At 39.1% G+C, this 17,247-nt stretch overlaps 1 protein-coding gene and 1 long non-coding RNA gene across 4 annotated transcripts; one reads left to right on the plus strand and one right to left on the minus strand.

Annotated features, from left to right (window-relative positions):
• Window positions 1-4,292: 4,292 nt before the first annotated feature.
• Window positions 4,293-8,366, minus strand: TSPYL4 (TSPY like 4). Its single transcript, XM_033234357.1, has 2 exons — window positions 6,272-8,366; window positions 4,293-4,751 (listed from the first exon to the last, which is right to left on the minus strand). The coding sequence occupies exon 1, from the start codon at window positions 8,239-8,241 to the stop codon at window positions 6,997-6,999; it is 1,245 nt and encodes a 414-aa protein (XP_033090248.1). The 5' UTR covers window positions 8,242-8,366; the 3' UTR covers window positions 4,293-4,751; window positions 6,272-6,996.
• Window positions 8,367-8,396: 30 nt separating this feature from the next.
• On the plus strand, window positions 8,397-12,710 carry LOC117096962. 3 transcript variants are annotated; one of them, XR_004442738.1, is made up of 4 exons: window positions 8,397-8,526; window positions 10,578-10,636; window positions 11,450-11,571; window positions 12,458-12,710. It is a non-coding gene; the product is annotated as an uncharacterized LOC117096962 (long non-coding RNA). The 3 variants fall into 3 exon arrangements; XR_004442739.1 differs by having other exon boundaries at window positions 8,408-8,690; window positions 9,067-10,636; XR_004442740.1 differs by having other exon boundaries at window positions 8,408-8,690.
• The last annotated feature ends 4,537 nt before the right edge of the window (window positions 12,711-17,247 follow it).

Below are 17,247 nucleotides of genomic sequence, written 5' to 3' on the forward strand. Positions count from 1 at the left end.
TCCATGTTTATTCTGTAAATGGCAAATAATACATCTTTAAATACTTATAAACTACTGTTAATATGAAAAATGAGAACTCCAAAATAAGAAATAATTGCACTTTTTGGGCCACTGAGTAGTGGCGGGGGTTCAGGAGGCAGAATTCGGTTGTCAGAAGTTCTAGGCGCCCCTTTAGCATTCTACCTAAAGACCCTGAACAAGTTACCACCAAATTTGGCTTCAGTTTTTTCCATCTTATAAAAAGAGAGGCTTAGTTTATTTCTAAGTTTCCTTCCTTTCTAGCAGTCAGTATTTCTTCTAATGAATGTATTTTTCTATAATTAGCAAGACTATAATTTGTTTTTTTAAATTTATATTTCATTGTTTCTAAAAAGTGCCAGTGTTTCTGATTGGATATGAAGATTAAAAATAATCATCCAAATGTGGCACCAAAAAAATTAAAAAGAAAATATTAAAGTAGTTATATGAAACAAAAAAATTGTATAAATGGGCAGAAGACATGTAATATTTGCATACAGGCAAACATTCATAATCTAAAGGACATCTAAAAATAGATTTAAGGGAGCAGAGGTTTTCTTTGCTGGCCACTGTTTATTGCATCAGCAGAGGAAAGATCTGAATGGCTCAGTGGCCAAATGTTTTGTCAGAATCTGGTATTTGGAATACCGAGGTAGTAAAAACTGCAACTGAACCATGAATTGCAATCTAAAATCAACTTCTGAGTTTGTTAAACTCTGAACTGAAATCAAGTATTATTTCCCCACCAATGTTCATATCCAAAAATAACTTTAAATACACACATACACACACTTTTAGTGAACTGGTTTGAATGAAAATAAATGTATATAATTATTCTATATAACAAATCAGCATAAAGTGGAAAATCAAACTGCCTCTCTAGGTATAATAACCTTGACTGAATGGTAGAAATACATGGATAGCTTTTTATAATATTCAGTGTTGGAGTAACAGTCCCTTACATCTTTTCAGGCTCTTAAGCACAAGAAGACTATCCTAACAGTTGGTTCCCAGATTGGTGCAAGACTGGAATACACTTGACTGCTTTTGTTAAAGCCATGACAGCATACCAAGTAATTCACCCAGTATGGTCTTATGGCCATCCTTGAAAATCCCTGGGCATGGTCCAGTTCACATAGAATGAATTCAAAAAGGTGTCTCTTGTTGGTCTCTAGAACTATCCTCAGAAATAATAGTAAAATAGTGGTCATGAGTGCTGACTCCTCGCTAGGCTACTTCATGTACATTGTCTTGTTTACTCTCTACAGCAACCATATGAGATGTATATAATTATTAAATTGTACAGATGAGAAAACTGAAATTCAGAGAGATTAAATACAATGCTTGCTCTACGTTACACTGTTACTAAGAGAGCAATACATGAACCCAGGTTTGATCCTCAAAATCACACTTTTAATTACGTGATACATAATGTCTTTCAATGTTGAATCTAGACTGGGGCAAATTCTCAGCCCAAAACCACACTTCAATTTAGCAATAATGCCATTCTAGGACATGGGAGGGATTAAAAGTGAAGACACAGTCTCTATCCTTAAGTAATTCATAATTTAGCCAAATATATTAAATATCTGTAATATAAAACTTACTTAGGAGAGTAAAATAGAGATCCAAGAATCATAGGAGTCCTAAAGCATATAATGAATTTGCTCTTCTTGGAAGCCACACACACCAAGGTCATCAGTAAGCAGGCCTACTCTTTCTTCGTATTCTGGGTTCATGTTCACCTTGACTGCTTGGTAAATTTCCCTCAGTCGCTGAAGTAACCAAAATGGAGAATGAGTGATGAAAACTCACCTTTGAGTAAACTTAGTGGGAAATGGGATATCTGGGCCTATAGAGAAGTTGGGTCATTACTTAGAATGACAACTAGAAAAGTACATAGACTGCTTGATAATTAGTTTCTTGAACCACATACCTGTTCACAGACTTTTCAAAAAACAAGTTGGTTTTACTTTTTTTGGTACCTTGGTCATGTTACTTCCTTGGTAAAGATCAAAGTTTAATAAAGCTTAACAAAGTTTAATAAAGAAAAGGAATAAACTACTATCTAAATGTGTTAAAAGCAATCACCAAGTTTAATCAATTTAAAAATACTCTCTTAATTTAACGGAAATGTCAGCAGGTCTTCACGATGCTTAGCAGCTAAATTCCGTGAGTATAACATTTAATGTCTTTTTGGTACATTAAATGTTCAATGCCTTTGATGAAGGGAACAAACTGTTAATTTCATACATGTGCAGCAAACATCAAGATTACGTAAATTCAAATGTGTTCATCTGTAACTGTATGGAATCCTGTATTAAATCAAGGGATAAAATGTACTCCTCTCAAAGGCTGTTCATGAATGATTAAGCATAACTTTCAACTGAGGCCTGAATACTTGTGTCAGTAGGGTTTAACATGTGTATGCCGAATTTACTACCATAGCTGTGATAGTGTGGAAGGTATGCTAGCTTGAAATCAGAAAACTCAGCAGTGAGACTTGCATCTTAGGCAGTTTACTTCCACTTTCTGGACCTCTGTTTGCTCAGCTATTTAAATGGAAAGAATAAAATTTGTGTTACAAGGTTTATCAAAGTAATATGAGACTGCACTTCGAAGTGCCTGACACATCTCAGATCTTTTGAGGAGATTGTGAAGCCAGGGAATATGTCGCTGAAACAAGATCAAATATCCAGGCCTTAAATTGTGATTCTGTAGGACAGGAACTCACAAATTAAAAATACAGGTAAGGGTTTTAGTTTTTGTTTGTTAATGACGAAAACTTTTAAGGACGCTTGAGTTAGCTGGAGACAAAGCAGCAGCACCAGGAGTAATGGGGAGAAGGGACTGATAAGAAGGTCAGAGAAGCCTTTTATAAGTGTCTGGCTTGTGCTGAATGCCCAGAAATGGAAGCCCAAGGAAATGTTGTGTGAGGACCAGGAAATTATGCAGTGTCACCACTACTCACGGAGATTATCGCCTGAGAAGACTAAAATGATAATACTTCTTAGGTGACCAGAGGATGGGAGAACCTCTTAACAGGTTTGGAGGTCCACATAAAGAATAATTGGGGTCTAGAATTATGGAAGAAAAACAAAGCAATACAAAGAAATGGAGCAGGGCTATAGCAGTGAACCAATTGGTTGGTAAGTGAAACCTGTAAGATGCCTAATTGAGTAACTTAATGACTAATTTTATTAGACTAAACAGAACAGAAACCATGCTAATCTGTAACAAATAGGTGGCGCCAGCCTATTAGAGTGAATGCTATTGGTTAGACTAAAGCAGATAATAAGCCAAGTGTAGGAAAAATGACATTTTCTGATTACATCCAGAACAGGCACAGAAAACATATAATAAAGCTTGAAACAGGTGGTTGACAATGCAGAAATCAGTCACTGAACTGAAAAGATAAGATGAACATTGTTAGAGGAATTTAGGATTAAGATGGATGTAGAGCTTGCAAAAGAAAACCTAGCTCTCTAATAAAGTTCTCCAGCCCTAGAAAAAAATACCTCAGCAAGAAATTGCAAGTAACAATTGCACCAGGAGTCAGCATCTATTTAACTGTATGTTTAATTAAGTTTCTAACTCAAATGAGAAATTTTGGGCCATTGTCAAATTTTTGCTTAGATGGCTACAAATACTTGGCAATTCATTTTCACAGATTTTGCAGCATCCATAAAGCCCTCCTTACTGCAGAGAATGCAGAGGTATTTATCCAATAAAACTTCATGTAATTGCTGCTATACAGCAAAACTATCATTACTGGTAATTAAAGTTGTGATACCTGATATCATTTGTCTCTAGACATTTCATTTCATGTTTTCTTGGTATTCTTTTTAAAGCCACACACTGGTGTAAGAAAAGAATGTAAGTAGCACTCAGAATACACAATAATTAATTCTCCCAAAAGTCTATCTTAAGCTTATTGAGAGTTAGACCTCGAAAGGCAGGCACAGTTAATATAAATGTAATGAACAAGGATGCTGCATAGACAAGTTTTCCACTGAAAACAGTATTTTAAGTGATACTATATGGTGCTTCAATTACCACCAAAAACTGCACTGGTTATATAGAAACAATAATGCTCATGAGTATGCAGTTGTAGTTGGGCTTCTATTTACCATTTTTCAAGTGAAAAATCTTAGGAGGTTTGGTGGCTGTTGCTTTTTTCTTTTTTTTTTTTTTTTAACTTTCAGGATGATAGTTACTGTTATCATTTGATAACTTTAATGATTTCCCAACCTTAAATTAACCTAGACAACACAGAATTTTTTATTTATTTTTATTTTTTGATGAAAACAAGAAATACAGTAGTGACACATTATTTTTCCTTCAAGCACATGGGAGAAGACAAAAGTACTAATAATCATCACTGAGTTTGACAAAGAAATTCTACTAGTACTTACACTGCTTAGGAACATAAATGTCAAGTACATTACTAGGGCAAGAAATATCAAGTAAGACAACAGAGTCATATTTTTCTTTTTGAGGTTATTTTCACAAGACATAGCAACAATTTGTAAAGTATTCAGACTACTGAAAGATCACATTCAAATTATATTTCTAAGAATAGAGCCATATATGAACAGAGAGAAGAACAAGCTAATACATTAATGAATATTCACTGAAGTCTTCATACTGCACAGGACACAAATTTGGTATTTTTGCACATGTTGTCAATTATAAGCAAAAAGCAGGCCTGTAAACATCAATTTTGTCATAGGCTGAAATGGAGAAAGGAAATAGATTTTACTCAAAAACAGTGACATAAGGAGCATATACCATTAACCTTCCACACATATAAAGGTCACTCCTAGGATAATCAAGAGGAAATACCCAGACTTACAGTTTTGTTTACAAAAATCTACTGGTGAATTCAAGGACTTAGGAAAAATTGAAGGAAAATCTTCCTCCAAGCATACGATTTAAATCCCAGCTCCTCTTCCCTGGGGAGCACCTCAGGGGCCTACCCTCCCACCCCTGACCCTGCAGGGTCTTTCCTGTGGGCCTTTCCAAACCCACTCCACAGCAGGCTCATTTCTGCTCTGGACTTAGCTCAGTTTCCCAACTTAGACTAACCTCTCCACTGTGTGTGTTCAGACCTCCTCAATCCTAAGGGAGCTTAGGGCAAAGCCTTCAAAACTGAAGGGGAAAAATTCCCCTTATCCCCTACAAGGAGGCTGGAGATGTTCCACAATGCAGGCTGCAGCCTGCTTCTTCATTTGTTAGGAGCAGGGAAGGAAATGCAGAAGCTGAGAAATGAGGGCCAAGAAAGCCAGGCAGTAGGATGGAGACACATGGGACATCAGGGCAGGAACAAAATAGTACAAAGGAGAAGAATGACCTACAAAATGCTACCCTGGGGTCATTTCCAAGCAGTCCAAGGCCTAAAAAAGAATTTCCATCTTTAGAAAAGTGGAGTGAAGCTAAGTTTTGGTTGCCTTCACTCACATCCTGTTCAGGACCTGTCCTGAACCCATCACTGTGAGGCCCTTCTCTCTCTTTCCAGCTTCTCAAACTAAAAGCTCAAGAAATACACAGGTTTTGGTAGAATGGATGGGGTAAAAGATAAAGATGTCAAAACCTGCCTAAAAGAACACTGCCTATAACTAAACAATTAACCTATAGGTCTCCCTTTGAAATTTTCAGACCTTGCTAAAGGAAGTGGGGTGGAGGAATAAGGGCAATAAGAGATCTGGAACCCATTTAATCATACCTTTCCTCTCTGAACACAATCAAGGAAAGAGCAAATTAAACAAAAAGCCTGCTTTGCTAGTTTTGTTTTCTGTTCATAAGCTTAAACTGCTTCACAGTGAAAGGGAAGAAAAGAAGGGATGGGAGGGAGAGGGGAAAGGGGCGGGAGAGAAAGAGACACGGAGACAGAGGCATAAGAAGTCTCACATTCCAGAAATATCTCTTCCTCAATGCCCCAACTCTGGCAACTTTGTCATGTTCAGAGTGGGAGCAGGCAGGGAAAAGAGGAAATGCCTAAAGAAGTTGCTCAGATTAAGGATGGTTTGTTGGCTAGGAATCAGAAAGACTAAGCTGGAAGGGACTGCGTTCCAGCCTTGCTTTGGGCACTGTCACATATGACTGCCCATCCTGGTGGTAGGGAGTTCCTGTGAGCTCCCTGGGAGCTACATCTACAGACAGTTCCTGAAGGCAGACAATGGTGGCCTAAGCAAAGTTCAACCAGAAGGTGAGAGCAAGTAGGGATGGGCTATAGCACAGGCTTCATACTTACCAGTAGCTGGTCATGATGTAGAGTAACCAAAGGTACAGGAACACCAATGTGATATCATAGAACACTTTTCATCTATTACCTCATTCATGCCTAGCAGTCACCCACCAGCCACCAGCTTGTTCTACCAGATAACCAGTAGGGTGGATGGCACAAGCCCAGGAAGGCAGCTGGGATCCAGTTGGTGGTAGTCTGGAATGTCCAATTTGGGTTGACAGCTGGGTTAAGATATCAGTTTTGTCTTGCAGTGGTAATACCTAAAGAGCTTACCATAAGTACATGGGTATCAGGTACACAGCCAGCATAAAGTATGAAGCCCAGTCAGTTATTTGTGAAGATGTATCAAGATTCTTTGTGGTACAGAACCACTTAAACTGGGAGAAGACCAGGGTCACAGACAGGGTCCAAGCCATGCAAAGAAAGGCAGTATGGTAAGTATGGTACAGTACATCTATAGTATCATATGTTTGGCATAGAAGCCGCAGAAGGCCATGCACTTGAAACATGTTAACACAATGCAGAAAAGCATGAAGGTCCAGAGGAAGAATGGCATAGGCAGGTAAGCCAATAATCTTGCAACTGATTACTGAAGATTTAGAAGAACCAAAGGAAAAGATAATCCGCAGTATGAAGAGAAAGCAGACAGAAGACTGCATGCTGTTGGCCAAGCATAGGTCCAAGAGGAGGTGGCAAGGAAACTTGTGCAGAAGCTTCTCACAGGACAGAGATTAGCCAGACTGGAACCTGAAGGATCTGGCGCTCTCCACTGGCTGCCTTGGTGGGCCTCGAATTCCTCTACGGGGCCCTTCACCCATCAGGTAGTATTGTAGGGGATTGGGCCACAGTTCTCCTTTGATAATCTCTGCAATTCTGTCGAATTCTAGAAGGCTGTGGTCTGAAAACCAGTTGAAGAAACTAGGGATAGTGTTCCCTTCCCGGTTCCTGTGGATATGAGCCTGGGGATCTTGGCCTCGGTGCCAGCGGATTGGCGTGGAAAGAGACACCACCCGCCCAGAGGATCTGCGCTCATATTCCTTGACGAGCCCCTCATTTCGGAAGTAGGGGTTGCCCTGAAAGATGAACTTGAATTTGCAGCCTGCTCTGGGGTGTTTAAGCTCTTCCACCTCCAAATTGATCATGTACCTCAGCATGTCTTCATCTTGGCCACTGATCATAGGTGACAGCTGGGGGTGGTTTCGAAAGGCAGTGACCCAGAAACCTGGGATATTTTGGATAATGAAACTTCTGCGCTGCATGTGGAGCCTTCGCATGCGGCCAAACTTGCGCTCAAGCTGAAGGAAGGCCCTGTCAGCCTGGGCATTTACGTTTGACAACTCTTGATCGATGGCCTCCAGTGAGTCCATGCAGTTATTGATCTTCGGGGCCCTGGGCCGTGTCTCCTCTTTCACCCCTCCTGCCACTTTTTTTTCCTTCTGCACTACCTTCTTTTCCTCCATCACCGCCCCTGCTTCTCCCTCCTTTTCCACCGCTGCTGACATGGCGCACTTTTTAGTCGTCACTTCCTTGGCCTTCTTCCCGGCTATCATCTGAGACCCCAACCCCCCTGCGCCACAGGCTTCTAGAGCCTTCTGCCCAGCAGGGCCACGGGGCTCTCCAAGCTGACAGCCATTTTTCTGGCTGTTATCAGCAGCCTCGGAGGCAGAGGCTGCTTCCAGACCTTTCGTAGAAAGTGGAGCATCCTCCTGCCCGGCTTTGGTCGCCACACAGCCGCGACTCCCGGCAACTGGGACGCGGAGCGCGGGGCCACAGTCAACAGGATCCCGGGATGCACCTCCCTCAGCTGCGGTCTCCAGGCTGCCCCCACCTGTGTTCGCCATCACCTGTGTCGCCTCGGTTTCTTCATGGAGCCCTTGGCACTGGTCTAGGTCCGGATCTCCTGGGGCATGGTCGGGAGCAGCCAGGCCGCCGGTTTGGGCGAGAGGGAGCTTGTTGCCCCCATCCAGACCGCTCATTTTGGTAGAAGTCAGACTGGCGGTAGAAGGAGAGCTCCTTGTCCTCCGCAGCTGCCGCACTCTGCCCGAAACGTCTAGCGCCACCCTTCTTTTACTCTCGGTGGTGCTACCATGGCAACCGGTGATGTCACGGCGGTAGCGTCCTAACATCGCGCGAGAACTCTGCGCCGGTGACTACGCTTATCAATCCGTCGTATTCCTTTGTCTTCTTGTCACAAAAAGAATTTCATCGATCTGGAAGGGGAGTTTTACTTACGTAAATGGATGTAGACCAGACTCAAACATGTGAGAACTGTGTTAATGTGGATTTATAAGCCTCTGAATGAATTTCTAAGGCACCTAAGCTATTTCTTAAAATAAGGTTAGTTTCTGTCTATTCAAGTCAGTTCATAGGGCTTCTCGTGAGTAGGAAAGTGGATTCACAAACTCACAGGCCTTCCTTCTTTAAGGTATGGATTCTTGGCTATTACCAAAGAATTTAGATGAGCAGAGTTTGATTTGTAAAGAGAAGTGTTACTATGTTTAGTGTTATTTTTAAAATTAAGGAGCAGCTGAAAGGCAAACTTCTCTCATCCTAACAAGACATAATAAAGGAATATTTCAGTTTGTCTTACAGATTTTAAGGTTTATATAATTTGACCAACATCTACAAAGCAAGTGGACAATATTTCCTCTTCACTTTTAACTAATAAAGAGTAGCAAAATGTTTTTCCTTACGTAGAGGTAACTGGCACAGGAGCACAAATTGAGGCTTTTAAGCGTTACTGAAAGAAATACCTCAGGGGATTTTAATTTCTAAACTGACGCATATGTTCTTTTCCTCAGGTTACAATCTTAATCTAAAAGCGATTCCTGCTTCATAATGCCTGTAGACATGAAGCTAACAAATCTTTGCCAAAATGTGTTCATGTGGTAATTCACTGCAGCACAGGAGCAATAATCAGCTGTGTGCAGGGGCATCTATGCTATTGTCTCTGAAAATATGTACTTTAAAAGTAAGGTTAGTTATTGTCTCTTCAAGTCAGTTAGCCCTTACAATTCATTTGATAGTGATTACCAGTACAATATGTTAGTTTGTTGGAGAATAATGGTGTTAATCCTTGGAAAAATGCAAGACCAAAGGGAAATTTAAATTTTGCATATTTATGTTTAATGTCTTACATTTATATTCGAATAAACGGTTATGATTATAACTCTTTGTCAAAGAAACTCCATTTTGAGCACCCTAGATTATGATCACTTTCAAATACAGACTCAGAAGTACAGATTTAGAAAAAAAGGATTTAGAGGAATGCAGCATATAAACCAAGACTTCTAGCGAGGGAAGGAGTGTAGCTGTGGTTCAACTAAGATAAGGTACTGATGAAAGGTCACTGGCAGATAATACAGAGAAACAGCCAGCCTTGCAGGGTTTTTTGTATGCCTAGTCAGCCTACCAAGGACAATGTGTCCAGAATGACCTCTTTACTGCCTGCCAACTAATCAGTTATCCCATAAGAAATAGCAAACAAGATTCACACAACAGAGAGCAATTATTTTTCTCTCCCTCTTTCCTCTTTGTCTTAATAAACGCTCTTTTTTTATTTGTGTGGTGAAATCAATCTATTGAGGTATCATCTTTGTAAACAAGTAAACAGTGTGTTATAATTGACTTTGTGACTTTGAATTGACACTGCTCTGTTTCTTTTCCAAAGAATCTTTGCAGTGTTGAAAGAGTAACTCTTTTCCATTATAACCTGAGCCAAGTTGAAGAGAAGCAGGGAATACTGAATGAAAGTTACTTTTCCATGCAGGAGGAAAAAAGTTTGCTATTATATAAATTTATAGAAAAGTATAAAATTACATGTGAACTTATTTTTCTTTCTGTGTGTGCCAAAATTTTTTAAAGATTTATATCTCTACTACTCAAAGCATTCCCATCTCTAGCTTTTATTAGCTCTGTCACCTGAATCATTTTTCACTCATAACCACCTGGCCATTCTTTAACACTCAGTTCATGTAGATTGTACTAGGCAGTTTAAATACGTTAGATTTTATAAACAAAGACCCAGTGAGCACAGAGAAGTTAACATGCCCGTGGTCACATATATATTAATTGGCAAACTGCCTCCTCCCACTTTAATTACTTTACCTCCTTCCTTAATTACTTGCCATTTTGACAGTCTTCTGATTTCTGTATAGCCCTTATGACTTTTACCATCCAACTTAGTACAGTTATGTTTCACTTAATGACAGGGATTTTGTCATTATGGGAACATCATATAGTACATCTATCAAACCTAACTGCAATAGCCTACTACACATCTAAGCTAAATAGTATATCATATTGCTCCTAGGCTACAAACCTGAACAACACGTTGCTGAACTGAATACTGTAGGCACTTGTAACATAATGGTAAGTATTTTTGTATCTTAACATAAGAACAATACAGTAAAAATAGAGTATTATAATTTTATGGTCCCACACTTGTATATGCAGTTCATCTTTGACCAAAATGTTATGCAGCAAATGACCGTAGTTATTTATCCTCTACTTTTTAACTTTATTGGTTGTTTCATTAAGGTCAATTTTATCCCAGCTAGATAATGATGACTGCATAGCAGCTTCTGTAGCATCTACGATAGTATAGCCCAGTTACTGTCTCATAGAATGTTTTAATGAATCTTGATATTTAAGTGAAAATTTAAATTTAAATACAAATTTTGATTTTACCAAAATGAATAGTGTGACTATCCTTGTGTTTTATTTTGAGGTGTGTGGATATATAATAGTAGCTATGAGTTATATTTTACATTTTGCATATTAGAGTAATATATATTTTGTACATAGTAAAGTCTGTTCTACTGGAAATTGGCAGTAAACCTTACTACACAGAAAAACCTACGTCAGTGACTTATGATTCTATGGAAAAATAACAATAGAAAATGCCATGAAAATCTATGAGGTAGTTTTTATTTACAAGGAGGAAAGATATTTAATGGAAGTTCAAACATAAATTAATACAGTCAAACAGGAATGACTTTACTAAAGTATACAGTAAAGATTGGAAAATTTGTGAAATATCCCCTATTGTTACATCTTTGGCCAGCAGTTTCTTTTTCAGAATGATATAGTTTCTGGTTCATTATAGCTTACGTTTATTTAGTGTTTTCTATATACCATATACTTTTCTGTGCTTAAATGTGTATCTCATTTAATTTTTACAAGGACCCTGTGAGGTGATATTATGACCTCCACTTCACTATGCCTCAGAAGGAATTGAGGCAATGAGAAATAAAGTGGTTTATCGAAGATTACACAGCAAGTTGTGGAGCCACAATTTGAATGAGGTAATCTGACTAGAGAGCCTGTGCACTCATTCACCATACTATTCTGCAACCTTACACAACCTCTAACATGAAAAACCACCTTCTTAGAAATAAGACCACATGACCATCCCAATTTAATGTTGAACTTTCTTCTTTATCTTCTTTTCCTTCACCTGTCTTTGTCCATTCAGGCTGCTGTAACAAAATACCATAGAGTGGGTGGCTTGTAAACAGTAATTTACTTCTCACAGTTCTGAAGGCTGGGAATTCCAAATCAAGGCACCAGCAGATTTGGTGTCTGGTGAGGGCCTGCATCCTGGTTCTTAGACTATAGTTTGTTGGGTTTTGTGTTTTGTTTTGTTTTGTTTTGCTGTGTCCTCACATGGAAAAAGGAGTGAGGGATCTCTTGGGTTTCTTTTATAATGGCACTAATCTCATAGGGCTCTAACCAGAGGTCTCTTTTATAGGGCACTGATTGCCTCCCAGAGGACCCTATCTCCAAATACTCTCACATTGGGGATTAGGTTTCAATATATTAATTTGGGGAGGACAAAGACATTCAGTCTATAGCCTGCCCCCATCCATAAAATTAGTGACAATTGTTGAGGAAGTGCCCAGTTACTAAAGAGAAACAAGAATTCATGATTCTCTGTTTCAATACCTTAATAGTTCTCAACTCATCAGGTATAACATTTATTTTTTACTTTTATTTTTATTTTATTTTATTTTTAGATGGAGTCTCACTCTGTCATGGCCAGACTCGAGTGCAGTGGCAAGATCTTGGCTCACTGCAACATCCACCTCCTGGTTTCAAGCAGTTCTCCTACCTCAGTCTCCCAAGTAGCTAGGATTACAGGCGCCTACCACCATGCCTGGATAATGTTTTCTTTTTTTTTTTTTTTTTCAGTGGAGACAGGATTTCACCATATTGGCCAGGCTGGCCTCGAACTCCCAACCTCAGGTGATCCGCCTTGGCCTCCCAAAGAGCTGGAATTACAGGTGTGAGCCACCGGGCCTGGCCAGATATAACATTTCTTTTTATAACATGTTTTCCTTTCTTGAAATTCATATTGTATATCAACATGCACATTTTTTAAAGTCATTATAATAATTTAGCTGTAATTTAAAGGAAAAATAAAAGGAAAGTAATTTTTAAAATATCTATTTTAAAATATAAATGCTTTGACATGCCAACACTTTATGGCATGATAAATTAGTTAGATGGTTATACCTGTAGACTCACTAGTGTATGAAACTACTGATGCAACTTGATATAGGTATAAGTTACTAAAGACATAAGCAGCAATGCTTTTCTGAGATAGATTTTCTGAAATTTTGAGCAGGTTTATGATAAAGTTCTGGAGGAAAAGGACAATTTCCTCAATTCATATTTATATCTCTTTGATTATAAGACACACTTTTTTTCCCCACATTTCTTTTTATTTAACTTTTAAGTTCAGGGGTATATGTGCAGGATATATAGGTAAACATGTCATTGGGGTTTGTTGTACAGATTATTTCATCACCCAGATATTAAACCTAGTACCTATGAGTTATTTTTCGTTATCTTCTCCCTCTCCCAACCCTCCACCCTTAGATAAACCCCAGTGTGTGTTGTTCATCCATGTGTTCTCATCATTTAGCCCCCACCTGTAAGAGAATATGTGATACTTGGTTTCCTGTTCCAGGTTTAGTTTGCTAAGGATAATGGTCTACAGCTCCATCCATGTTCCTGCAAAGGACATGATCTCATTCTTTTGTATGGCTGCATAGTATTCTGTGGTGTATATGTACCACATTTTCTTTAGCCTATCATTGATGGTCATTTAGGTTGATTCCATGGCTTTGCTATGTGAATAACAGTGCAGTGAATATAGACATGCATGTGTCTTTATGATAGAATGACTTATATTCCTTTGAGTAAATACCTATTAATAGGATTGCTTGGCCAAACAATATATCTGTTTTGAGGTCTCTGAAGAATCACCACACTGTCTTCCACAATGAATGAACTAATTTGTACTCCCACCAACAGTGTATAAGCATTCCTTTTTTTCCACAACCTCACCAGCATCTGTTATTTTTTTACTTTTTAATAATAGTCATTCTGACTGGTATGAGATAGTATCTCATTGTGGTTTTACTTTGCATTTCTCTAATATTCAGTGATGTTGAGGTTTTTTTTTCATATGAATATTGGCTGCATGTATGTCTTTTTAAGAAGTGTCTGTCCATGTCCTTTGCCCACTTTTTAATAGAGTTGTTTTTTCTTGTGAATTTAAGTTCTTTATAGATGCTGGATATTAGACTTTTGTCACATGCATAGTTTGAAAACATTTTCTCCCATTCTGTAGATTGTCTTTTCACTCTGTTGATGGTTTTCTTTGCTGGGCAGAAGCTCTTTCATTTAATTAGATACCATTTGTCAATTTTTGCTTTTGTTGCAATTGTTTTTGGTGTCTCTGTCATGAAATCTTTGTCCATTCCTATGTCCAGAATGGTATTGCCTAGGTTGTCTTCCAGGGTTTTTATAGTTTTGGGTTTTACATTTAAGTCTTTAATTCATCTTGATTTAATTTTTGTATATGGTATAAGGAAGGGGTCCAGTTTCAATCTTTTGCATATGATTAGCCAATTATCCCAGTACCATCTACTGAATAGGGAATCCTTTCCTCATTGTTTGTTTTTGTCAGGTTTGTTGAAGATCAGATACCTGTAGGTATGCAGTCTTTTATTTCTGAGTTCTGTATTATGTTCCATTGGTCTATGTGTCTGTGTTTGTATCAGTCCCATGCTGTTTTGGTTACTGTAGCCCTGTATTATTGTTTGAAGTTGGGTAGTGTGATACCTCGAGATTTGTTCTTTTTGTTTAGGATTTCCTTGGGTATTTGGGCTCTTTTGACTTCCATTTGAGTTTTAAAATAGTTTCTTGTAGTTCTGTGAAGAATGCCAATGGTAGTTTAATAGGAATAGCATTGAATCTATAAACTGCTTTGGGCAGTAGGGCCATTATAACAATATTGATTCTTCCTACTCATGAGTGTGTAATGTTTTTCCTTTATTTCATCTCTGATTTCTTTGAGCAGTGTTTTGTCATTCTCCTTGTAGAGAACTTGAACCTCCGTGGTTAGGTGTATTCCTAGGTGTTTATTTATTTATTTATTTATTTAGAGATGGAGTCTCGCTCTGGTGCCCAGGCTGGAGTGCAGTGGCGCAATATCGGCTCACTGCAAGCTCTGCCTCCCGGGTTCACGCCATTCTCCTGCCTCAGCCTCCCAAAGTACTTTATTTTTTTTTTGTGGCTATTGTGAATGGGATTGCCCTCCTGATTTGGCCCTCAGCTTGACTGTTTTTGGTGTGTAGGAATGCTAGTGATATTTACACATTGATTTTGTATCCTGAGACTTTGCTTATGTTATCAGCTTAAGGAGCTTTTGGGTTGAGACTATGGGGTTTTCTAGATGCAGGATCATGTAGTCTGCAAAGCAGGATCATTTGACTTCCTCTCTTCCTATTTGGATGCACTTTATTTCTTTCTCTTGCCTGATTGCCCTGGCCAGGACTTCCAATACTGTGTTGAATAGGAGTGGAGAGAGTGGGCATCCTTGTGTTGTGCTGCTTTTCCGGAAGAATGTGTCCAGCTTTTGCCTATTCATTATGATGTTGGCTGTGGGTTTGTCATAGATGGCTCTTGTTATTTTGAGGTATGTTCCTTCAATACCTACTTTATTGAGAGTTTTTAACATGAAAGGAGTGTTGAATTTTATTGAAGCCTTTTCTGCATCTATTGATATAATCATGTGGTTTTTGTCTTTAGTTCTGTTTATGTGATGAATCACATCATTGATTTGTGTTTGTTAAACCAATCTTACATCCCAAGGATAAAGCCGTTTTGATCATGGTGGATAAGCTTTTTGATGTGCTGCTGGATTTGGTTTGCTAGTAGTTTGTGGAGAACTTTTGCATTGATGTTCAGCAAAGATATTGACCTGAAATTTTCTTTTTTTGTTGTATCTCTGCCAGGTTTTGGTATCAGGATGATGTTGGCCTCATAGAATAAGTTAGGGAGGATTCCCTCCTTTTAATTTTTTTTTTGGAATAGTTTCAGTAGGAATGATACTAGTTCTTCTTTGTACATCTGGTAGAATTCAGCTGTAAATCTCTCTGGTTCTGGGGTTTTTTGTTTTTTGGGTTTTTTTGGTTGGTAGGCTTTTTATTACTGATTAAATTTCAGAACTCACTATTGGTCTGTTCTTGTATTCGATTTCTTCCTAGTTAAGTCTTAGGAGGTTGTATGTATCCAGGAATTTATCCATTTCTTCTAGATTTTCTACTTTATAAGCATAGAGGTGTTCATAATATTCTCTGATGGTTGTTTGTATTTCTGTAGGGTCAGTGGTAATATCCTCCTTGTCACTTCTGATTGTGTTTATTTGAATCTTCTATCTTTTTGTCTTTATTAGTCTAGCTAATGGTCTGTTTTATTAATGTTCTCAGAAAACCAGCTCCTGGATTTGTTGATCTTTGAAATGTTTTTGGGTCTAAATCTCCTTCAGTTCAGCCCTGATTTTGGTTATTTCTTGTCTTTTGCATGCTTATGATTTGTTTGCTCCTGGTTCTCTGTTTCTTTTAGTTGTGATATTAGGTTTTTAACTTAAAATCTTTCTAACTTTTTGATGTGGGAATTTAGTGCTATGAATTTCCTTCTTAACACTGCCTTAGCTGTGTCCCAGAGATTCTGGTATGTTGTATCTTTATTCTGATTAGTTTCAAAGAACTTCTTGATTTCTGCCTTAATTTCATTATTTACTCAAAAGTCATTCAGGAGCAGGTTTTTCAATTTCCATGTAATCGTATGGTTTTGAGTGAATTTATTTGTCTTGATTTCTAATTTGATTTTGCTGTGGTTCAAGAGATTTTTTGTTATGACTCTGTGCCCACCAAGGCTTTGTCTACAATGGTAGTCATCAGGGGGAGGAGAGTAAACAGCACTCCCACATGCTTGGGGGACAATGAAAGCAAAATCTGCCCATATAGACGTACTAGCAAAGCAATGTGGGGAGTTGCTGTGAGCCCAGGGGAAGCTGCAGTATGAGGAGAGAGCATGCAGGCTGGCACATGGCTGTAGTGGCCACCCCACTGGAGCTCTCTGCTGGTTAAGCATGGTCCGCCAGCACAGAAGGTATGGTGTGGGCCCCCAGGGAACCCAAGACCACCCTGCAAGCAGGAGTGGCCAGGCTGGGGCCCCAGGAGAGGTCAGCAAATCAAGGGGTGCTCAGGTCAGACCTGCCCTGTCTGACAGGCAAGACCACTCTGCAGAGTTCAGATCTGACAGTTCCTCTAGGGTTAACATTTCCTATGGGAGCAAGTCGAGCCTAGAGGGGATAACCAAACCCTCTGGGTTCTGCATCAGCCGACTTGCTGCCCCTAACCCGTCTCTAAATAGCTCTCTCTGCCAACTTGAGTGTCCATGGTGGTCGAGGGGTTCCCTTCTGCCAGGGTTCCAGAGGCTGCGTGACAGTAGGTTGCTCCTTGCCAGTTCAACTCACCCATTCCCCTGGAGCCAGTGGAAGTCAGGAATGAGTCCTGGTATGCAGTAGCCCCATGCAGGGTTCCCACCTTTCTCCCCTTTTAACCCAGTTTCTTCTTCCACATTTTAACATCTCTGAAATGACTATCCATGATATAATCAATGGC

Source organism: Trachypithecus francoisi, unplaced genomic scaffold, assembly GCF_009764315.1.
Source record: "Trachypithecus francoisi isolate TF-2019V2 unplaced genomic scaffold, Tfra_2.0 Lachesis_group15, whole genome shotgun sequence".
NCBI classification, from domain to species: Eukaryota; Metazoa; Chordata; class Mammalia; order Primates; family Cercopithecidae; genus Trachypithecus; species Trachypithecus francoisi.